Source organism: Elgaria multicarinata, chromosome 2, assembly GCF_023053635.1.
Source record: "Elgaria multicarinata webbii isolate HBS135686 ecotype San Diego chromosome 2, rElgMul1.1.pri, whole genome shotgun sequence".
In the NCBI taxonomy this organism is placed as follows: Eukaryota; Metazoa; Chordata; class Lepidosauria; order Squamata; family Anguidae; genus Elgaria; species Elgaria multicarinata.
Window position 1 is genome coordinate 82,995,011 of NC_086172.1, and position 24,136 is coordinate 83,019,146.

Sequence of the window (24,136 nt, forward strand, 5' to 3'; positions counted from 1 at the left end):
AGGACTTACCGTTCCGTTGGTGCATTCCTGCGCACATGGCCCTTTAAGTCTTAAAAAAAATGGAGGACGCGACGGGGCTTTCCCTTACCCCGTCGCGTGTTACGTCTAGAAAAGGGCGACAGCGCGCGCTAGCTGCAGCACGGCGTCGCTCCTACTCCCCACCGGATTATCTGGTAGGTCTAGCAAGGCCCTTAGACAGACTGACTGTGGCCAGTTTTAAGAATCTGCATGAGTGATATAAATTGTGCTTCATTCATTCCAATGGGGGCATCTTTAGCAACAGATGCTCCAGTGATATTGTCCTATGCATAGGCCAGAATTAAGAAAATTCAACTGTGCAACATAGGAAGAGGCCTTGGTGACTGAACAATTAAAGAAATATAGAAAGTTCCAGGTGTGCATGAATACATTCGGTCCACCTTCTAAACCTCTGAAGGCATATTAGTAGCTATACAAAAGGACTAGAGCATTCACTTGCACCAATTTCTCTTTATGATCAATAATCAGTACATCATCAAAACTCATTTTCTTTTTGAGATGTGGTCCCACGAAGTGGTAATAGAGGACCATAGATAATTATGGCTTGTCTTTGTGCGACATACAGCCAGGAATATCATGGACTCTATCCCAGATTTCTTTCTACAGTTAGGATCCTCTAGCCATTCTCTAGTGGTGCCTTTAAACTCAGGCCTGGGTCAGAATTTGGCTGCTCTCGTCTCACAATTGTTTCCAAACCAATTTGGTTTCTGTAGTGTTCTCTACTGCTTCCTCTGCCTTGTTTCCTCAACTTTGGGATTCAGTGCCCTAAACTGATCATCCTTACCAGTAGCTCATCTTCTCAACTTCTACATTTCCTCTCCTTTCCCAGCACTTTTCCTCCATCTAATTCTCTCTACCTCATTCATCAGACTGTTTCCACATCCTTGGTTCTTTAGGATGGAGTAAGGCAAGCTGGACACCAAGGCAACAGAAGTCTTTAGAGATTCCTACATCAAAGAGTTCCCCTTCTAAATACAAAGAAGGTGAAATGGCAGTAAAGAAATTTCCTGGCATAGGTTCCCTGGCCTGAAGAGTTTTGCCTTGCTGAATGCGATGTGTACACACACACCTCAGTAGTCAGTATCTTCAAGAACAGGAATGAAGAGTGGGAGATAGTACATGAGAAAAGAGGAGAAAAGTAAAGAGGCTTTGAAACATCACCCTGAGCATTCAGCTGCCTACCCAGTTTGCCACCCAACCGCCAACACCCCCTTGCTTTCTTCAATTGCTAGAGGTGGCAAGGGTGAGAGAATCTCCCCCAAGACGTTGCTTGCTTCTTATTTATGCAGGTATGCATCAAGCCAGAGCTCGCCCGAATCCTTCAGAGAGCTGGAAAAAGAAGATGAAACAGGTCAGGCTAGGCCAGCATGGAAAATGTGAATCTCTTAAAAAATCTCTCTGTGACTTGATATAGATCAAGGAATTCTGAGGGCAAGGAATCTCTCTCTCCCTCTCCCTCTCCCTCTCTCTATATAAACACTACTTCAAGGCATGGCACACTGGAGGTTCCATGCTATGAGAAGAACTTTGGTTGCATTGCTAAGCAACACGATAAAGCACTTAAACATATTATTGCTGAAACAGCCGAACCGCTTCGGGCCGATTCATCCCAGTGGCTAGCTGCTGCCCCACATGCTCGCTTGCCCACGGGACTTACCTGAGGCCTCCACAGATGGCGCCAAGCCACCCGACCTCCTCTCTGTGCTGTCATAGATTTAGTATTGCAAAGAACCTTAAGGTAGAGGTACATCCCATGGGGCAGAAGCTGCAAGTGAGCAGGGGGGCAGTGGGAGGGGGGAGCAGGGCTGAGTGGCTTGGAAGGGCGCCTGGAAAAATGCAGCAGCCGCCCCAACGTGTATAAAGAAATTTATGATACTGAGTAATAAAATACTGCCGCGAGTCAAGCTATTAAATGAATAAGCATATTAAGGTAAGAACTATTAAGACAGTCCAGGTCAGGGCTTGTGCAAGATTCCAGTGGGCTGTCAGCATAGTGCTGCTGATGGGCCCCTTTGCCGCCAAAGTTACCCATCTGCTAAAGCTGCCTGGCCACCACCAAAGCGAACCTCTAGGGCCTCAGTAGCAATCCAGCCATGCTGACCCCTGACATCGGGTCTGGTACAGGATGGAGCAGCCTGTGGCCCTATCTTGCAATGTCAATCTGCTGCTTCTTCACATATAAGGGAACTTTCCTTTTCTGTGAGCTGAAAAGCTCTGGGCCTCTCACATTGACCAGCACTTACTACACAATGTCAGCAAAAGCGGTGAGCAGAGGCTTGGACTGATACTCGATGCCATGCTTTGCACATATGGACTTCACCAAGGGGGTCACCTTCCAGAAGTTGTGTCGTGGCATGGTGGGGAAAAGGCTGCAGAGAGAAAGAGAGACTGAGCTGTGGGGTCTCCTGCCTTCCTTAGAGCTCCAGAGCTTCTTGACCTTCAGGAGGCTCATTCAATAATCCATTGGGAAGCTTGCTCAACAAGATGTTATGGCTGACAAGCCAAAAAACTATTCCCTGGAAACTACACAAGAACTCTACAGGGCCTCAGAATAAGAACTCAATTACATCATGAGCATCTCTTGCCTGGCCTGATTAGAGTATTGGGTCAACCAGCCAGAGATGAAACACTACCATGGTGCAAGGCTGTTTTCGCACTGGAATCCCCCCACCCCCATTTTAATATACCTGTTCAGCTCTGATTATACCCAAAGCCTGTTTGGATGCTGCTGCTATAGGTCAGCTGATGGAGTTGTGTGAAGTCCCTATAGGGCAGTTAACCCACATCCATACCATGAAGAATCCCAGCCTCTTGAATTGCCTGGTAGCCCATGAGGCCTCTGCCTACTTCAGCCCCCTTAATCCCCTTCCGAGGGAATAGATCCCATTTTTCTTCGTATTAGCTGATTTTACAAAGCTGTGATGTTGCCCCGCCCATCCCCGCCCTCACCTTCCTGTTCAATGTACTCACTGGTGCTCAATTTGGAAGTTGAGATGCCCACTGAACCAGTCGTTGAAGAAGGACTGGTCGACGTTGCACGTTGCCTGGAGCTGGACGGGGGTGGAGACATATAAGCAAATCACTGTTATCAGGATATGCTTGCTTCATTCCTAGCTGGGTATTCTATAAACCGCCCAGAGAGCTTCGGCTATTGGGCGGTATAGAAATGCAATAAATAAATAAATAAATAAATAAACAAACAAACCCCCACATATTCCATGCAGGGGTTTGTGGCTACTGGTCCTTGGAAGAGGAGGGCAAAAAATAAAGATAAGGAGAAGGCTCAATAAGCTACATGCCGCACTACCTGGCCAATTTTGCTGACCCCAGTGCTCCTGCCACTACCAAATTTGCTGCTGCGACAATTCTGCTTGTAAACAAGGCATGCATTCCCCATGTGCCCCTTTTACTGGCAAGATCATGGGATTTTGGACCCCAATGTGACAGTGGCAGTATTTGTGTGTGTGCCCTCAGTGAGTTCCAGCAGGACGAGGCAATGCAGACTTCTGACCACCCAAAGTTGCCCACGCCTAAATCCTCCCCTGCTGATTTGGTACTTTAGCCAGAAGACTTCAAGTGATTCTCCATATGGAGTAGAAGAATATTTCCTTCTTATCATCCATGGCAATTGCCAATTAGATGGTGTTGTTATATGAATGGCTGACAAAGCCATTCGTGAAACGGTGAAAATATACCGGATGCCTCCTTATAACACTGAAGAAGTCTATTGAACTTTGTTATAATTTCTTCATTAGACTGAAGATACAGCTTGTTGCTCTGATTAACTGTTGTTTCAAATATCGTTTATTCAGCTGTTTCAGCTTGGTAATAACAATTGTATTTCTGTATTCTCACTGTCACAGTGTTTATAATATATATATATATATATATATATATATATATATATATATAAAAAATTTGTAATTCAAGAATTGCATTCCCCAGTTTGATATCTAATTATATACATTAGTAGTTGGGTGCCTGTGTAATTTTGACCTTGACAACTACTGTCTTCTCCAATCGTTTGTATGGATATATGCGGCCTAGAGAGGATCAGCAGAAAAAGTGAGGCAGTTACCACAACACTTGTGGGGTCTGGATGCGCTGAAGCTGAACAGCCCACTCCAGTTTTGTTTGACCCCCTTTCTCTGAAGTATCAAATTCGTAAGCACAATGACTTGGCAGGATCAGCAGCTCACCTGGGTTGAAAGCCACTCCAAGTTCTTGTCATAATCTATGTTCATTGGGATGTGGTTCATCTGGGTCACCCAGACAAACCAGTGACTCTCTACGATTCTACACAAAACGAAGAAGTTAGTGATCATGTTTCCACCCAACCAAGACAGTGACAACATACCAAAAAGCACCATAACATGATCAAAGCAGTTTGATAATCAATCAGGAAGGAGAGTAGAGAGCCAGAATTGGAATAACTGCAGCACCACACCAGGCAAAAGAAACCGAAACAGATGTGAATAAGTGCATAAAGAGGGGAAAGAGATTTTTTTTTCTTAGGGTTTATTGAGGAAAAATGCCCAAAATCACTCAGTGCAGATTAATTAATCTTAAACAGCCTTTATAATATTACCCGTATTGTGATAAGAGAATGTTCTTAATACAAAAACACCTTGATACAAGAACAGAAGAGTGTTCTTTTGATGCAAGCTTTGGCATTAAATGGGTAGGGTGTTCCAGACTATATTACTAATTCTGTGAATAGATTTTGGGAGTGGCGACTATTTCAGATTAGCACTTCCACTGGCAAAACATATGTCATCATTACAGGTAAAAGAGTATGGAGTGAGGAATGGCTGCATTACTGGCCTTAGCTAGACCTAAGGTTTATCCCGGGATCATCCCAGGGTTATCCCTGTTCATGTAAATGACACACAGGATATCCCAGGAGCAGGCAGGGACGACCCCGGAATGATCCCGGGATAAACATTAGGTCTAGCTAAGGCCATTGTGATCCCGGAGAAGGCACAATTCATCTGTGGATGCCAAAACATACAGACAGAATGAAGTCCTTCTCAGTGAAGGCTGCACCACACATTCTCACACTAGAACATGATACTTGAGTGTGACAAAAGATGGAACCATGGATTTTGCTGTGACATATCAGTCTTTGATCAGCGGTCCTCTCAAAATATGCTTTCTGTATGTTGGTGACTGCAGATAATCTGTTTAATTAAACAAATTTTAATTCCTCCACCACTTCATGTCATCTCAGTTTGGAGGTAATTTCAATTCCTAAATATAGACATACAAACTTCTATGTTTATCAAGAAATTCTCACTTAGACTAGGTTTGCCCTTCTTTGACTATAAAAATATCAGAATAGCAATATTCAGTACAAATCTTATAAATGCATAGATTCAAACACAACATACATTCAAAATCATTATGAGATCAGGCTTATGCAGAGCAAAAACTATCTAGGCAGCTTCCCAGTATTCAATTAAAGGGGGGGGTGTCCCTAAAAGGTCTTCCATTTTCCACATTCTAAATATCATTATTACAAGAACGTTATAATTATATTCTTGAATCTCATGACAGGTAACAGGCCTGTTTGTGACAAAGTAATTATTTTTCCTTACTATATGCTGTCCACGTGTCTGTGTCTCAAAACAAAGGTCCTCTATTTATGATTTGAAAGTCTCTTCAGTTCTTTAGCTTTTCATTTTCCTAACTTTAGGATTACCCTAACTGTTTTATGGCTCAACTGGTATATAGGGCAGAAAAAAGAGGAGAAACAGGTTCTCAGGATGCTTATAATACTTTATTTCAAAGACCAATATGTTTCCACCTGTGTTCTTTCAACAACCTTCCTCAGGGGGATGAAATACTCATAGCAAGGTGATCGCCTCCTTCAATAATCGATGGCGACTATCAATTATCAAAGGAGATGATCACCTTGCTAGGAGTATTTCTGCAGACATTTCTTATCAACCCCTTCAGGAAGGCCTTTGAAAGAACACAGGCCGAAAAGCGACGGGCTTTGAAATAAAGTATTTAAAGCATCCCGAGAACCCATTTCTCCCCTTTTTTTCTGTCCTGACCTGGATGCTCTCCTCTTTTTGGTTTTTTTGTTGGTGCATGAGCTAACACAATTTGTTCTGAATTCTTCTCTTATCAGTTAAGAGCACACACGTGTGAATGTCTGTACTAATAGCCTAGCAGCCCAGATATGGGACATTTGCCACAATTTAGTGAGTAGAGGTGTTGAAGTTATCTCAGCCTGAGGGCGGCATTTGATTTCAGAGAGGTTCTTGTGGGCCACATTCCAGTGGTGGTCAGGGCCAAAGGCAAAAGGGGGGAGGCAACAATTGCAGGCATCTTTTACCTTAAAGTTCTTACTGCCAGTAACTAAAATGTAGGCCAGGGAAAGGGGGCATGAACATCTGGGGACTTCTGGAGGACCGCACTGGGATCGCAGGTGGGTCAGATTTGGCCCCAAGCCAGAGGTTCCCCACCACAGCTATATTGCTAGATTTATATACGTGTAAGCAATCATGTTTTGAAGACATTATATGGTAAACTCAAGGAACACAGGTCTTAGCTAGACCTACCTTTTATCCCACAATGGAAGAGGGAAGATCTCGCGTTGTGTTTAACGCGAGATCCTTCCTCCGTTTACATGCGCCGCGTGACGACCTCACAAGGAGAGGCGTCACGTCGGCCATTTTTTTTAAAGCGGAAGGAGCACACGAACTCTCGTGCGCTAAAGGTAAGGGTTGTTTTTTTAAAAAATAAAATAAAATTCCCACTCCCCCCACCCTACCCCTGATGGGCGCAGCGCTCCTGGCTGTGCGTGAGGAATCACGCGGAGCCAGGTCAACCTGCAGCAACGGGCCACACATTCTGCGGTCTCAGGCTCAGTCCGTGGAAAAACCGGGACCAAAGTGGAGGTCGAGATCCCGGGGCAAGGGAGGGATGATCCCTCCCTGATCCCGGAATCCCCTGTGCATCATATGGATGCACAGGGATGATCCCGGGGTTCTCTGCGGGATAAAGCCCAGTCTAGCTAAGGCCTAAGAAAGGTATGGATGCAAATGAAGCTTACCTGACCAAGAAGAAAAGCCCAAGAAGGCTCTTTAGATCCAGTAACAAAGAGTAGGTCAGAAAGAAACGGATATAGAAGGTCACCATCCATGCCAGATCCTGTCACAAAGGAGAGGAAGGAAGTGTTCTATATAGCACCATGTATTCCCAATTTGCACAGGTAGGGCATGAGCCCTACAGTCCACCGGTGTAGTCTTCAGCCCACTAAACCTGAGTTACCTCCCCTCTTTCCAAATATCTCCCAAGGCCTTTAGAAAGTGTCCAACTGATTACATTTATCTTGGTAACTCTGAAACTGAAGTGTAGGCTTAACCATCCATTCAAGTTCAGTGTTAGCAAGTTTAGCTAGGATGGAAGCAGGTCAAGCCATTGTGTTCCCAGAGTGGCATAACTGAGCTAATCCTCCTTTATTAACACTCATTGTTCACTCATCTAGTCCAAGCACTACAAGGTATAGTCTTGTGCAGCCCAAGTCACACACCATTCTTGTAACTACGCTCTCCTGCTCTAATTGGTTACAACAGGAATTGGAGGGGTGTATAGCAGGAACGTCAGAGGAATCCGGTTTGGGGGCGGAACACAACGAACCCTGGACTCCGACAAAACCATCTGCCAGCTGGTTGTCAGGCCAGCAGGTGGATTTTCCGGTGGCACGACAGCAAGGGCAGGCGTGAGAGCAGAGACCTCTCACACATCCTCCTGCCTTTGCTATCATGCTCCACTCTCCGCTCCTGTTCTCGTGCCCGTGGCCGCAACAGCAGAGACAGGGACATGCCCCAGCCGTTTTACATGTCCCATTCACACCCTGAAGCAAAAGGATTGGAGACTGTCCCCACCATCGCCTCCACCGCCATGGTAGCGGGCCCCTTCAGGGAGAAAGAAACACTTATGTAAAATGACCGAGGGTCTCTCCCTGTCACTGCCTCCTCCACAGCAGCAGGGGTATGTGTGTGGTGTGTGTTTGTGGGGGGGGGGGGGAGTAAGACAGCAACTCCCCTCTCATTCTTCTGAACAGCTCTGTGAACCGCCCAGAGAGCTTCGGCTATTGGGCGGTATAAAAATGTAATAAATAAATAAATAAATAAAATAAATGGCAAGTCAGCAAAAGTTCCCAGATTTCAGGAAACTGCCCCCAGCTCAGCTCACAAGTGCAAGCTGAGCCAGGGGACCAGGGAAATCCCGCAAGCCTGAAGTGGGCTGGAGTTCCCTGCAACAGCCATCACTAGTATCTAGAGCAGCCTTCCTCAACCTGGGGCGCTCCAGATGTGTTGGACTGCAACTCCCAGAATGCCCCAGCCAGCTGGGGCATTCTGGGAGATGCAGTCCAACACATCTGGAGCGCCCCAGGTTGAGGAAGGCTGCTCTAGAGAGATATTTAGGGCTGGCTTGCAAAGGAGCCCAGCTCTGTGAGCATAAGTATGCCCCAGCAGCCAAAAGGCTGAGGAGCATGGAAAGCAGCCAGGCAAGTTAAGCACCTGTGCAAAGAAAAGGAAAGTAATTAACCCATTTATAAACCTATTCACTGATGCATTATGTATCATCTTTGAGGGACTGGCTTTCAGGGAAGTAGTCCATTCCATTGATGCCAAGGTAGTTGACCTGGAGAAGCCGAGTACAGGCATACTACTTACCACCCATTGCTTGCGCTTGACAACAAAGTAGATGATGTACCACTGTAGATAGAAAGGCACCAGAGCTGGTGGTCCAACTAGGAAAGAATGCAGCAACATAGTCATAACTGAAGTTAGTGCAGAACAAATGAGTGCACCAAGAGATATAGGCATTCTGATCTTTTGCCTATGCATGCCGTCTTCTCTCACTTTCTTCTCTCTCTGCTCAGTGTGTAGTGCACGGCGTCCCAGGTCACATACACTGATGCAACCCAGCCAGTTTCTGTAAACCAGGAGTAGGCACTCTTTTTGGCCTATGGGCACATTTGGACATTTGAGAAACTGTTTCAGACACCACCACAAAATAGGTGCCAAGAGAGGCAAGGCAAAGAACACAGAACCGCTGGTTGGCCACTGCGTGAACAAAGTGCTGGAGTAGATGGACTCTTGGTCTGATCCAGCATGGCTCTTCTTATGTTCATATGTTATTAACCTGCCCAATAGACTGAGTACAAGGCAGAGGTGGGGGCTGAATCCCCCACACATGAAATAACTCCTTTGAGCCCAGTTTTCAGCACCAACAGGAAGCTATTTTACAGCAATTCCAGTTCCTGGTAAGAAGGTGTGTTAATGGCTTCTTTTTTTAAGTGGGAGGGGGTAAGGCATCTTGCTGGGCACCAAGAAAAGTGTCCATGGGTGCATTGCCTACTTGTGCTGTAAGCCATAAAGCAATGAGGCCAATTCCTGTTAGTCCCTGAATCTTCAGTAAGAACTGAAGGGTGGCCATACTGGATCAAACCAAGAGCCCATGTGGTTCAGCAGGGCCACCGGGAGGCTAAGAGGCAGAGCATGCAGGAGTCTAATACTACTGCCCTGATATTTGCTCTAAGCAATCAGAAGTCGACTGCCTTTAATCAGAAAGGGGCAAATTGGCTTGGCATGGCTCATGCCCATATCTACACATATCTATAGGAACAGTTTTCTCCCTAAGAATAAAAGAGTAATTTTGTGGATTCTTCTTCTGAGGGAAGACAGGGAGAACGAAAAGGTGGGCAGGATCTACACTACTGCTTTAAAATGGTTTATAACAGTAGTGACAACTGTTGGGGCCCAGGGCACACTCCAGATACAGTTTTCAAACCGCGTTCATAGTGTCATATTCTGCTTGGTGTAGATCTGGCCCTGGTTGAAGTCAGCCCATTGAGCGTGGGCAGGGGAAAGAAGCATGCCCCCATGTTGCCTAGGCGGCTACACAAGACTGGTACTCTTAAGCAACACACCGTTTTGCTTAAGAGTACCTACTGCAATGCATTATATGTGGGGCTGCCACTGAAGACTTCTCATACATCTTCATTTATCGAAAATATAACTGCTGGACTACTATCTGACACTGGCCAAAGCAAACACATCTTGCCAATTCTGAAAACAAAATTTAAAATGATAAATTAAGATGAACTAGCATTGGCCACATGTGAGAATGTGTAGTTCCCTGCGCTGCAGCCTCACAGCACAGCATAGGAAGAACGCAAGTGGAACCCATCTTGCCTAGGCAATCGGGCAATATTCAGTCATGTTGGAACCTAGGCAAGTATGCCCCCGCACTGGAAACAAAACAGAGGATTGCAAAACGCCCCAGAAGAAATTCAATAAGGTAGTGGGGGGAGGTTCAGGGGTCATGTTCTGAGTGACACACATTTTGGAACACATGTTTCTGTGTACAATATTTGGGCCCAACTCTAGCCAATAGTTAGTCATTTGGTTTCCTATGGCAAATTATCAATCACCTATAGGTGACCAAACACCTACAAGACAATTGGTTCAGTAATTTTAAATCAAACCATCTCCATTTTCCAAATGATTAGCCTAAATATGTGCAGGCAAGCAACCTACTACATTAAAATGTTTGTGAGCCAACAACATTGGTGAACTTTTTTGGGGGGGGGGGCAGTACTTGCAGTATTGCAGAAAGGAAATGATACTCACGGATGAAGAAATATTTGTGCTGGTGGTTGTAAGGCATGAACTTCTTTTTCATTATTCCAAGCTGTAAGGGATGGGAGAGCAAGTCAATACAGGGGCAGTAAGAACTGAAGGGACACGCCCCAGATACATAACCTTCAACCAAACACCTCTACTTTTAAATTGAAATCTACCCCCCCCCCGAATGTCTCCTGCCATCTGTTCCATTCAGGCTTTGCTCCTGCACAATATCTCTGCTGTGCCAGTGTCTCTGTGCCGGCACAACAAAGAGCAAATGTGATCTCAGCAGTGTCTCCTGCTGCTTTGTTCATTCTTTCATGCTTCCGCTTCTGTGTTCCATCTGAAGATACCCATAATGCCCACGATGAACAGGAACCTTTAAAATGCAACTACCAGGTTGCAATGAACACTCTATCCCAGCAAGGGGCAGTAGAATCTAACCAGAATGAGGTTCTTCAGGAAAGTCATTGCCGGGCGGCATACCCTTATCACCATGCGCACACCGACGAACTCAAATTTCAAGAACTGCACTAAGATATACGTTGGCACTTGCCCATTGATAATAGGCCCAGATCAGGACAAAAAAACTGATCTGGTCTCTAGATGGAATGAATTTTAATAGGAACATTCAAGCCTTCTCTTTGATTGGCAAGAGATAGCATCTTTTCCCGCTAGCAACCCTTACAACTTCTCACCACTCTGGCAAGAGGGAAACGTATAGCAGTTATCAGTTGTTCTATAGCTTGTCGGAACAAGGCACCAAGTGGGAAATGAGGTGACTGCTAGCAACCAATATGGTTTTGCGATGAAGTTTTCTTCTTTGGCAAGCAAACCAGTTGAATGAATGAAAGGAATGTCTCAGGCAATGTAAGCCTTTTGGAATACTTCCACGTTACCAAGTAATCAAAGGAATATTGGGCTTCAAAGGAGCAACTGTGCAAAGATTCACATGAATTCCTTCACATGTACCTTTTGGGGCCTACAGGGTCCATGGTCATTTGGTCCATGCACAAATGACTGCAGGCCCAAATGACCCCCTTGCTGGGATCCTCTATTTATTTTATTTATGTATTACATCTTTATACAGGCCAACAGCCAAAATTATTTCCTCGACCCCCTGCTGGGATTCTCTCTTTTCTTGCTGGGACTTGCCCTCCTTCCCATTGCCAGTAACACCTTCTTCTTTCTTGCAGCCCTTTCTTCTTCTCAAAATGCATCTTTTGTTCTTTCTCGTCTCCACCTTCTGCTACTCCTGCCTATGCTTTGGCCTCCTCCTTCAGATCTCCTTCCCTGCTGCTTCCACTTCTAGATTTCCACCACCATCACCCACACGCACACCAGCTGCTTCTGCCACCTCCTCTGCCATCCCCTTCTGCCATCTCTTCCCCCCACCCCACCGCCAAGTGGGTTTCTTCTGCTCCTCCTGCCTGCTTGCTTGCCACTGCTACTGTACTGTGCCCTCATTGTTGCCATGCAGGCTTTGTCTTCCTGCTTCGTGGCTGGTAGGGAGAAACAGCAGCAAAAGTAAGGTTGAGGGTTAGGGAGGAGGGGGTGAAGAAGGGGTCTTGGCAGGTGCTGCTGGGCCAGGGGGCACTGCAGTGCTAACTCATCTTAGCTACCAGAAGAAATGGAATCTTTTAATAGGGTTGGGGGGGGGGGTGGCGGTTGGGCCAAAGAAATTATGAATAAACCTGGAAGACAAAACACTAACAGGACATAGTTGAAATTCTATCATGGTCAAAACAGGAGATCAGATGTCCTGATATTATTTAATTTACTTTAAATCAGCTGGGAGAGGAAATTCCAGTTATGAGAGGAATCATGTGTGGGGATGGTGTATGTCTGGCGAAAAGGTATTTTATTTTGTTGTTTGTTTTGGTTGCAGGCTTGATTTGCTTTATCAAATCCTTTCTTTCAAGGCAATGGTACTAAGTAGGGGGGAGTTAGCATGTTGAGCTGTTTGAATGGTGTCGTCTGATTGGCTGTTTCTTTTTCAGTTAAGAGTGAGAGAGAGTATAACTGTCACTGGGTTTTCTTTGTGAGGTAGATAAGGACTGGCTTTCACAGCGGATTAGGGAATCTGGGCTATAGATGTGTGTGGGGTGGTGGTGGTTAGTTCTCCCTGGAAGGTGGAGGGAGGTATATTTATTTTAACACCATGAAACTTAAGTTGTAGTAAAACATCCTTATTCTTGTAAATTAAGTTTGCAGTACTTTGTTATTTTAAAACCACACCTTTGGGGGTCTTATTTGTTGCTGAAGGTTTGTGATACATGCACACACAAAGGTTTACAGTTCCCTCTTAAAAGGGAGAGGGGGTGGCAGTGTCGCAGAGGGTAGTGATGCCACAAGGTGTTTAAACCTTTCTCCACAGGGCTCTTTCCCCAGTCTATGCCTGAAGCTGCTGGAGGTGGGGGTAGTATGCAAGCATGATACAGACACCTCAAACCAGAGCCTTTATACATGCAGAGAGGACTGAACCACATATCCTTTCTAAACACACAAGGTGGATACTGATGGTCATTTGTTTCCATGAGAACTAGAACTACTTCTTAAAAAACAACACTTTACTAACCAAATAAAGCCACTATTTATATTCCCATTTTATTTCAACTACAGAAGAAGTAGTGAAACAAAGAGTCGTATTTGGCTCGAGTTCAGTTTCAAATCACAGAATGCACTGATGCCATTCTACTCTTTTGATGTTCACCATTTAGGCCAAAGTCATTCATGATGAATCATTCTGGCCTTAATGGTTTCACTGTTCAATTAAATCCATGCAAGATAGTGAGGCAATTGTTGAATCATAACCGAGGGTGAAATAGAATTTTGGCCAGGACCAATCAGTCGTTTAGACAACAACATTTAACCAGGTTAGAATCTGTTACTCAAAGCTTTCCAGAAACACACACATATACCTCTAAGTTAATGCTCTTAGGCTCCAGCCAGAAATCTGATAATTATTCCAAAAAATGACAGCCTCCCAAAGCAACATAAAGCCAAGGCAAGTCTATATATTTTAATAAACTATATTGTCCACTTGGCTATGGTGAAAATCTATAAATACCTCTTCATCTTTTTAATGCTATGGCCCTCATGCTCCCTTCACTTTAGTTTCAATTCAATTCAGCTGAAAAATCTGCATCATACAATCCTTTCCTACTGTACCAAAAGGCACAGAGATTCCAGTCTTATTTCAATCTTTATAACAACTTCCCCCAACCTGGTGCCTCCAGGTGTTTTGGATTACAACACCCAGCATTCCCAACCATTGGTTATGCTGGCTGGGGGAGATGGGAGCTGAAGTTCGAAATGTGGAGGGCACAAAGTTGGAGAAGGCTGTTTTGTAGCATTACATGCTTCCCATGGCCCATGCCATCCCAAAATATCTACAAGACTCACCTCCACAGAGAGTTTCTTTCCCAATGCAAAAAGCAAAGGATGCATATTGAGATCAGGGTCCTTGCGGAAGCAGTTAGGTTTAGCATGATGCTGGAAATGCCAATGATTCCACCAGCTGGCTGGTGCTCCCTGCAGAGGGTAACAGATAAAGAGGGTCTAATCTCAAACCTTGATATTCTGTCTTAGAGGACACCATAAACGCTCAGCCCAAGGAACTCAACTGCTCACGACCCCCAATGTAAAGCCAACAAACAATGCCAGCACTTTTACTAACCTTCAGATGTCCAATGACAAATTTGTGCACCCAGTGGTTCCATTTAGACTTGCCAAAGACAGAAAGGTGTCCCAAATCATGCTGCAGCCAACCAGCTTGGGCCTGGAAAATATCAGTATTATGAGTAGTAAAGCAATGCCATCAATACACATGGCATGTTTACAGTGTAAGCAAAATAAAAAAATAAAAATACACAGGTCTCTGCCCCAGGGAACTTACAGTCTGAAGCTTGATACTGGGGAGAAAGGAGAGGGATGGGAAAGGCTCAGATAATGGGGTCCAGCAAGTGAAATTAATCTGCTGTAGACTTTGTTGTTATTGGGGTTGATGACTGAGCAGATAAGCCTTGGTAGAGAAGGTGGCTTTGGAGGAGAGATGTGAATGGAGGTGGAACAGTGTCATCCCACAGGTGCTTTGAAGGGGAGTTCATAGCAAAATTGAAGCATGGAGGAATGGCCAGAATAGGTTTGAGAGTTGGAAATGTTTGGGCAACCAAGGGCATTAAAGATACAAGCACAAATCTATGGAGAAATACAAGCAGAATGGCAGAGTGGGGGCAAGGCGAAATGGGTGCCACTTTTCTCCTCTTGCGCATTCTATGGACTGGCCTTCCCCAACTTGACGCCCTCCACATGAGTTGGACTACAACTCCCAGCACTACCAGCCATATCCATGCTGCTGTGGATGATGGGAGTTATAGTCCAACACATCTGAGCACCCATTGCAACAACCGCCTTATTCATTCACCTATTCCACCTGAAGGGCAGATTACCTGGACAGTGCCAAGCAGCAATGCAGAGATGAGATAAGGTACCAAGGAAGATCCAAAGTACCACAGGTTGAGCCAAGCTGTTACATCCAGCAGCAAGATGTGAATGAGATACATGAAGAAGAAGAGATGGTTGGGATTCAGGAGTCCCGACTTCTCAACGGTGGCACGGAGCTCACGGAAATCCTGGATGATCTGTTTCTGTGGGGATATACAAAGTTACACCTTCCTCTGCTCTGGAGCAGCCTTCCCCAACCAGTTGCCCTCCAAATGTTTTGGACATAAGCTCCCATCAGCTCCAGCTAGCATGACCAATGGTCAGGGATGATGAGAGTTATAGTCCAAAACATCTGGAGGGCACCAGGTTGGGGAAAGCTGATCTAGAGAAAAAGGAAGTGGGATGTAATTCAGCTTTTCTGCTTCCAGAATGCATCCAAAATTGGCATCACCATATCAGATAAAGGGGACATAGGGCCTATTGTCAGAATGCTGACTGGCAGTCTTACAATTCATCAGATACAATTGTAAGCAAAAAGGCTTGAAACGTCATTGTAGCAGAGAGAGAAAAGAACATGCCAATGTATCCTTTTTCTCTTTCAAGATGGGAACATGGAGCATGTGTAGCCCTTCCAAATGTGTAAGGGTGCAGAGCAGGGGCACGTTTCCTGGCCCCACTCCCTCCATTACATCACCGTCACCAGCCCTTCGGCCTTCTGCAGGTTGAGTCCTGAATTAACACTGCCAGTCATAGTCATGTAGGCGCCCGCTGCAGAGGTTCAGCCCCTACTATGTGGGGGGCTGTAGAGATTAAGAAAGGGTGGGGCAAGGAAGTGCACATGCTGGGACACACATCTGAACAGGTCTTGGCTGTTGAGCCATTCATTAGCCCTTGCAACCCTTTTTGTGTCAAGTTCTTTTAGCGTATAAATATCCTCACACTTGCAAATGCATATATATATATATATATATATATATATATATATCTCGTGTTTCTGGATACATCTTCCTCAGGAATACTTTATGTAGTGTGTTTTTTAGACAACATGCTCTCCTGAAGTAATCTACCAAGATATAACCCTTTGCCCCTGGAGCTGTATACTGAAATGCATGGAGCATTTTTTTTATTTCTGAGCATTTCATGCCTCTTATTAAAATATTTACTGTATATCATCAATGTTTTAAAGCTCTGCCTGGTTTATTGGCCTTCTTGCATTCTACCACTGCACTCCCCATCCAAAAACTAGCTTTCGGCTTATAGCTGCCTTCCCCATAGCTGTCTTTTACTGTTTGGGACAGGCCACCCATTGGCTTGACTAACTCACTTCAAGGTTCACACCTTTGACTTGTCATAACATCAGCAAAGATCCTTTCTCACATTCAGCTATTCAGGAAGACTTACATTTTTGCTGTGTTCAAAGCTAGGCTGATCTGGTGCAAGTTCTCCAATTAACAATGGCTTCATGTACTTCCTCACTAGATTCTTGTCTAAATGGAAAGCCATGAAGGGATCCTGTAAAACCACAGAATTTGGCAAGTCATAATACAGCTGTCTCAAGCTGAAACAGAATGGCAGGGTGTACATTTTAAAAAGAAATGAATATAGAAGAAGGAGGTGTGAGGTCCTGTGACTTTCCTTAATTCAATGGGGAAAATCCACAAAAATGGGGCCCACAAGTTTCACTTTTAGGTCCCCACAATATTTTCCAACCCAGAAATGGACATACTACTCCAATAACATTTTCCTAGGAGTACAGAAATGTTTCAACATAGAAATCTCATCATTTGCACTGCATGGTAAACTTTAAGTCACCTCTTGACTTTCTCTTAATCAGATACCATTAAAAAAACAAAAACACGGTCTATTCCGAAAGGCCTTTTCACCAAAGATCTATGCAGGTGTTTGGCTGAAACTTAAGCAGACCTAAACCAGGGATGGGATGTGGAGTGCATGCAAGCTCACCCCTGCAGCCCTTATCTGGGGTCCCAATCGTGGGAGCTTTGTAAGCACATTCAGCGGACCATGCTGATAAGCCCTCTTTTTGGTCTTCATGCATTTAGCACAAAGGCAGCCGTTTAGGAGGCAGGGACATTTCAGAGTGGGCATGTATGGAGCCCCACACTGCATCTTCATTTTAGGTCTATCAGCATGACACTTGCATAGTCCTTAGTCTAGTCCCCAGACACAACATTGGTTCCTTGGCTTCTCCCTTTTATTTTGATTTGAACCATTCTATTTCTGAGACTTTCTGGAGGGACTGGAGGAGACAAGTCCATTTGATCCTGAGTACAGTTATTCTTTTTGACTTCTGGATGCTGATTTGGAAACATATTTGTATTTTTCCCAGGACACTTTGCCACTCTATGTTTGAGAATAGCCACCTGATAGCCATCATACATCCCCACCCCAGCTAGTGATGGAGAATACACACTCTTGCATAGCATTAGGAGCTGTGCATCTGGAAGCAGCCTTACATACAATCACACCATAATGTTGTTGGTGTCAGTCTGACATCTCCAGTGAAACTGACGAGGTTGGGAAGGTCTTGTTGATTCTTGCTATTATTCATAAATGACCACAGCTTTCCACCAGCTGTGTCAGTTTCACAAGAAAGTAGAATTGAGCCATGAATGGTAAAAGAACAGCCTGCAAGTCACAGATTTTCAAGGTCACAGAGCCCCACCATGCCTGTTAATAGTGACCAAGACAGAGCTCAATCCAGGAGAAGTTAAAATAATTAAAAGCCATTCCCAATATGTAATATTGAGAGAGATTCAAGAGCTCTTGAATAAGTGTCACTTGTGAAATACCTTTTATTTCAGTCTGCTCTTCAAGTCCCAAGCTGACTCTGCCTTTCTCTATATCCCTTTTTCTATATCACACATTTCTCTCTCTCTCTTTTCATCCCTACTTCTGTGATTTGAGGAACGCAGGAAAGGAATTGATTTCTCCTTGTTGGATAGTATGCCTATCCCAGGATCATAACTAAAAAATGATCCCTTTTCCAAACAATCTCTACACTAGTTTTTCTGTCATCATTTCCACCAAACTGGTCAGCACATGCTGACCTGCTATTGCATGGTGTTGGATGGTTTTAACTGATTTGCAGCTGGGAGAATGCTTCAAATTGCAGCTGAAATAGTGGTTTCCAGCTCCATTCAATGTACCTCATCAGGAAGAGAGAGAGACAGCATCCTCTGTGCCAAAGCTTATCTGAATACATGGAAGGGGGAGAGTGGTATTTTCCTCTCAGTTTTCTTATTGGAAGGCGGAAAGGGGGGTGGTTCTGAGGCAGAGCAGTAGATGGTGGTACCATAAGTTTCAACCAATCCTCACAATGGTGGTTGTAAAAACCTGGCAATAATAATGTTGAAATAGGAGAGGAGGGAAGTGACTGAGAGGGAGCTTGCAATAAGGGAAATCATAATACTCAGCAAATCAGCAGGACATAAAAAGGAGGAAACAACAATTTAACATACTGCTTTTTAGATTTGCCAGGTAAAATCATTTTTTTAAAAAAAAAAATGGAATTATTCCAATTCTTTCCTCAAATGAGCAATAGTTTAGCTTTATTCAGCATTGTTTCTGATTGCAAAAATAAGTGTTATGCTTCCAGCATGCCCTTAGGCTGCTAAATTCAGACTGAAATACATCACTCTGTGAGTGTCTTATTAAGAGCCAGTTCTCACACAATCACGGAAGATGCACATTTTGCCAGGCACATTTTTGTGTCTGGAGAGTGCTGCTGCATACATAACGAAGCAGACAACAGAAGCATTCATCCACAAACACAGATTGCTTTTTTGCATTCCGCCACTAATCTTTCTAAAAAGTCCAGAGTGGTTGCATGGATGGTTGTAAGCTCATGAGGATTGGTTCAGACAGCAGGCTCACTGAATATCTGAGTTTCATAAAACATCCAGCCACATAAACAGTATAAAAACTGGCCCTCAGTTACTAGAATTTAAGTTGTTCAATAGGCAAAAGCTTGAATCGAGACCTGGCTGCAGATCCCATCAGCGAAGTGAATTCATGACTTGGGTTCAAATAGGATCAAAGGAAGCTGCCTTCTACTGAGCCAGACCATTGATCCATCAAGCCCAGTATTGCTGACACAGCAGTATTCTTTCCTAGCCCTACCTGGAGATGCTGGGGATTGAACCTGGGACCTTCTGCATATCAGATGCACTGCCACTAAGCTAGAGACTCTCTCCAAATCTGTGCTCAGCCATGGCTGCAATGAATCTACGTTGTAGTTGGGTTTTAAACCCAAGTCAAAACCTCCCAAGGTTCTCATCTTCAGCTCTCAAAAGCAAAAATGGAAATAACAGCAACCTACCTGACAAGGTGATTGCAAGGATATGCAGGGAGAAATAAACAACTGGAGACTTGGGGCCTGAACAGGAAGCCACAAATTGATGTAACAAAATCACAACACCAGGTGTTGTTTGTGTTTTTAAAGACAAAAGACATTTCAGGAGGAAGCAATTTGGAATGGAGCACCAGCCACGGGAGGGAGCACATAATCTTTCCTCCACTCACTGCTTCTCTACTCCAGGTCAGCCCCTCAAGCTGCCTCTCTCCCATGGAATTATGAAGACATGTTTGCACAGATGAACATGCACACGGAATCCCTTTTTGTGGGGTCTGAGAGCCCCTTGGAGAAGGCATCAAGAATGGAAAAGCCATCTGGAGTGGATTGGGGGGAAGTTTAAGCATCCTCTCCCCCCACTCCCCAACTTCATTACAAATTGCACTCCTCACCTGAAGTGGTCACTCTCTTAAAAATAGCCATTTTGTATTTTGTTACATGCATCCATATGTTACCCTTAGATAAGCCCTTTGGGACAGCCTGGGATATATACATCTGAGTTAATATCACCAGAAACACGATTGATAAGAAATAAATTAGCCTTATCATGGTGTGATGGCCCTTTAGTTTCTTGGGTTGCTATCTATTAAAAAAAAATGGCGGCAGAAGAGTCCAGGCTCTATTTCTATCTCCCTGGGTATTTATCATTAAGAAAGGGGTCACAAAGTTTCATACTGCTTGAAAAAGCCCTACTTCAATGGCCAGGCCATGTATGGAGAGAGCAAAAATAGCAGATATTGCATGGAGCAAAAGCATCAGATACTCCACCTTTCTTGATCCCATTTTGCCTAGATGGATTGCTTATAACCATAACTTCAGGACTGCGATCCTTTGGAGAATCCCTAGTGACTTCAATAGACCAGGACTTTACACGTACAAATATGTGTCCCTTTCCCCATGAAGCTAGCCATAGCAGCATCAGGAGAGCTCAGCAATTTGCCATTAGATTGCACATTTACAAAGTTGGTCACAAATGAAGCTTAAAAGAGGGTGGGAACTTACCAAGGAATAAAAATGGTTGAAACAAACTAGTTCAGCCAAGAAGTATCTAAATTAATAACCACAGATCAGCATTCCCACAAAATACAGGTATGATACAATACTTGCACGTAAGTGTTGCATTATTGCTCTTCGGTCAGAATGTGAGTCATTCCAGATAAATTGCCACAAGGGTGATATGGAGGGCAACAAATGTTATGTGCATAGATAACCAAGACTGAAATAATGATGCTCCTTTATGAGGTCATGGGTTAACCCCCAACACTACATTTTTTTAAAAAAAATCTGTCAATTATAATTAAAGGATTAATTTAACACACTTTGGTACTTCCAACTCCACCAAATTTTGTTACCATTTAGTGAGTTACAGCTGCACAAACATACATACTTTTTTGCAAGAACAGCTGTAGTTGAAGCATTAATACATAACAGAGATGCTAGAGAGCACTGAAAGTGCTACTTTATCTTACCAGGTACAATGAAATACCTGCATGAAATGGCCACTTACAGAAGAATCCTACACATATCTAAGCAGTTAGTCCCACTTAGTTCAGTGGGACTTACATGTTAGCTTTCTATGTGCAAGCAGGGCTGGCAGCAAAGGAGGGCAGGTTGCTGACACCAGGCCAGACACCTACTGAGGCACACCTCTGCCCACGCAAGACAGCAGCAGCAGCAGCAGAGGTTATACCCAACCCATCAAGCTGTGTGCCCACACGAGGATCCAGGGGGTGGGGGGACGAGGCACCAATAGTAGGACACTCACTAAACAAGCTAACCTGCATGTAAAGTGGTGCATCTTTTTATCTTCAACATTTTAACTGCAACATTCAATCCTCCTAAGTGGTGATAGCCATGTCTTACAGAGGAACAGCCCATACTACCAGTGCCAATGTAAAATGAAGGATCATTGCTTTAACAGGCAAGAAAACACAACACCCAGAACTGTGACCTGGATTATTTGAGAACACTGCAATCTTATGGATAACAAGGACACAAAACAAAGTCTCTATGTACACAACATATATTCCTTCCATGAATTCTAATACAGAATTCTCAGCAACTGACTAAATTATCATTTCCAGGGATCTTTGGGGGAGGGTACATGGAAAAATAGCATAACAGCAAAGTCTGTAGCGTACAAATGCCCATATTTCTCTGCACCAGCCCTCTTGGCTTTTCTATATCACTACGGATGGCACTTTTCAAAATGCCAGTGCCTGGCTCTAGGACTTTGGAGGTGCTTGGCCATAGTATCCTTAATGCTGGCCCTAACCTAGAAGTGGTAGAACATCCACACTGAGAATTTTCTTAGGGTGCATCTGATCTTCTTGTGCTAATTAATGGTGGCCCTGTTGGGGCAGTGAGCACTCTGCTAGTCTGGCATTCTGGCAAATGCCCAACCTTGCCACACTCTGTAGCCACCCCTACAAAGTATAAGAGGACAGATACTTGCCCCAAGCGGCTTAGTTCAACAGGGGAGACTGAAGCCGTAGCTAGACTTAAGGTTTATCCCAGGATCATCCCTGCCTGAGTGCTGGATGCCCTGTGTGGCACTTAGATGAACAGGTTTGACCCCAGGACAATCCTGGGATAAACCTTAGGTCTAGCAATGGCCTGAGGCAAGAGTGAGAAATGGAAGGCAGGGGTAGAAAGGGAAAATACACCATTATATCAGTTAAACATACTTTATTACAATCAATTTGGGAATCATATAGTTGATTAGTAGTTATAGCGCAGGCTTCTTTTGGGGTGGGAGGTGGGGCACGGAACACCTGAAAGGAGGGTGCAAAGTTCAACGAAGGGACAGGATCCTGAAGCAGGCAAAGTTTTCCTCTCCTCACTAGATAAAACCTGTGAGTGGGCTGAATGATCCCTAGCAGAAGATCCAGGGATATTTACACTGGGTTTGTGGGGGGACGGGGACTGCTCACCACTTGCCCCAATATTCTAAAATGGTTCCAAACTGCTGCTGCTCTTTTCCAATAGTGTTTCCCTGCACAAAACCAGAGATGCTTTAATTGCTCTCTTCCCTTTTCTATGCCAGTCAACTTGCCGGAATGCAACAAGTTTCAGCAACTCTGATAACTCTGCTTTGCAATAAGCCTCAAGGCACACATGCAGAGGCCTACCATATTACCGAAGCCTCCAGACCTGCAACAAAACCATTACAACTCCAGGTAAGGATCCAGTCCACTCCAGGCATCTCTGATTTAGAGAGGCATTCAGCCACTAGTGAACCATATTCTCGGGACGTTTACCTCTGATCCAGAATCCAGGCTTTCCCCTCTTCCACTTTTGCTCTCTGACACGAAGAGTCTCCACACATATATTAGTAATACTTATATAATGCTTAATATAATCTCTATGTGCTAGAGATAGTAAAATCTCCAGGCAATTATATGCATGAATGTATAAACAGCCTTCTTTATTCTTGCCAGTCTCATATTTTGTTCTAAGATAGTTAAACAATCTACAACAAAGATAAACTTTTCTGACACAAGCTTTTGTGATGCAGAGCCCATGGCATCAGATGCATCTACTCCACAAAAGTGTGAGCGTTCTACAAGTTTCTATTGCTAGAAAAGAGGGAACCTCTTGATCTGAAGCAGTGCTTGTCCGAACTTCGCCTTATATGAAATAGTGTTTCTAAACAAGTGCAGAACACTTTTTCTTTCACCACTCAGCAGCTCCAGCCAACTCCTGCACATCTTGGGCCTGGACTCACAGTGCAGACTCAATCCCGACCACCTCTCTCTTTGAGATATGAATCATTAACAGAACTCCAGTCCAGTGAGCATAAAGTACAGTACATCCTATCCAACCAGGAAGCTGCTGGGCAATTCTGCCACACCAGGGAGACATCTGGGTGTGTCTGCAGGGGATTCACCAATGCAGCTGCCTAAGAGCGAAATCTTATGTTGGTTTAGGCTGGGGTGGGGAGTCCTAGAAAAGCCTAAAGGTACATGCTGGGGAGCCCCGTAAAACCTCCTCCACAGAGTTGAACTTCCTTCCGAGTAAACATGTTTAGGATCCGGGTTACAAACGCAAGTCATTTATTCCTCTCTCGCTCCAGAAGGCCGCCAAACAGAGGCTGCCGCCCCCTCCTGAATCCGCCAGGCAGGCATCTCTCCCGAGGCATCTTCGCACCACCGGCACATCCCTTCAACCCAGCGATGCTCTCAGCAAGAAGCTCCCCCAGCTAACGCCCCGCCGCACCCTCCACTCCCCCAGGAGGATGCTCCAAAAGGAGCCCCCTGCCCCCGCCCCTCCCCGGGCTGCACGGGGAGGTCTCCTCCCCCTCCCCCTCCCGCCTCTCACCGTGGCGTCCTGCCCGGCATAGTGGCTGATCACGCGGGAGCCGCCCGGGTGCCTCTTGTGGAACCGGCTGATGTCGTAGACTTTCCTGTCGATCACCAACCAGCGCTCCAGCGACCGGCCCGAGCGCGGCTTGATCTCGTCCCAGGTGAAGAGCCGCCGAGGGTCTGCAGAGCCGGTCGTGGGGAGCTCCGTCCCCGCCATCGCCAGCGGCGGCTCTCCAGGCATCACAGTGGCCGGCCCGCGGAAAGGCTGCCCACGTAACGCCACCGTCCACCGGGGCTGAGCGCCGCGCCGAGAGCACCCTCTGCCT

The 24,136-nt window shown here is 45.0% G+C and overlaps 2 protein-coding genes across 2 annotated transcripts in view; both read right to left on the reverse strand.

The window, feature by feature from the left end:
- Positions 1 to 24,136, reverse strand: part of LOC134392586 (acyl-CoA (8-3)-desaturase-like) — a 191,149-nt gene that overhangs the window by 85,606 nt on the left and 81,407 nt on the right. The window lies entirely within an intron of this gene.
- LOC134392580 (acyl-CoA (8-3)-desaturase-like) lies at positions 470 to 24,077 on the reverse strand. The gene is made up of 12 exons (XM_063117021.1): positions 23,827 to 24,077; positions 16,536 to 16,646; positions 15,140 to 15,337; positions 14,368 to 14,469; positions 14,094 to 14,222; positions 10,695 to 10,755; positions 8,733 to 8,809; positions 7,103 to 7,200; positions 4,239 to 4,335; positions 3,010 to 3,089; positions 2,283 to 2,408; positions 470 to 1,368 (listed from the first exon to the last, which is right to left on the reverse strand). The coding sequence occupies exons 1-12, from the start codon at positions 24,049 to 24,051 to the stop codon at positions 1,317 to 1,319; spliced, it is 1,356 nt and encodes a 451-aa protein (XP_062973091.1). The 5' UTR covers positions 24,052 to 24,077; the 3' UTR covers positions 470 to 1,316.

Bases quoted from the DNA above. Each gene is read 5' to 3' on its own strand.
- LOC134392580 (XM_063117021.1), bottom strand. From the start codon at position 24,051: ATGCCTGGAGAGCCGCCGCTGGCGATGGCGGGGACGGAGCTCCCCACG. The intron at 4,336-7,102 runs GTAAGCTTCATT...CGTTTTGTGTAG, and splicing joins GGGCTTTTCTTCTTGGTCAG to AATCGTAGAGAGTCACTGGT. The intron at 2,409-3,009 runs GTGAGTACATTG...TTCTCTCTGCAG, and splicing joins AACTTCCAAATTGAGCACCA to CCTTTTCCCCACCATGCCAC.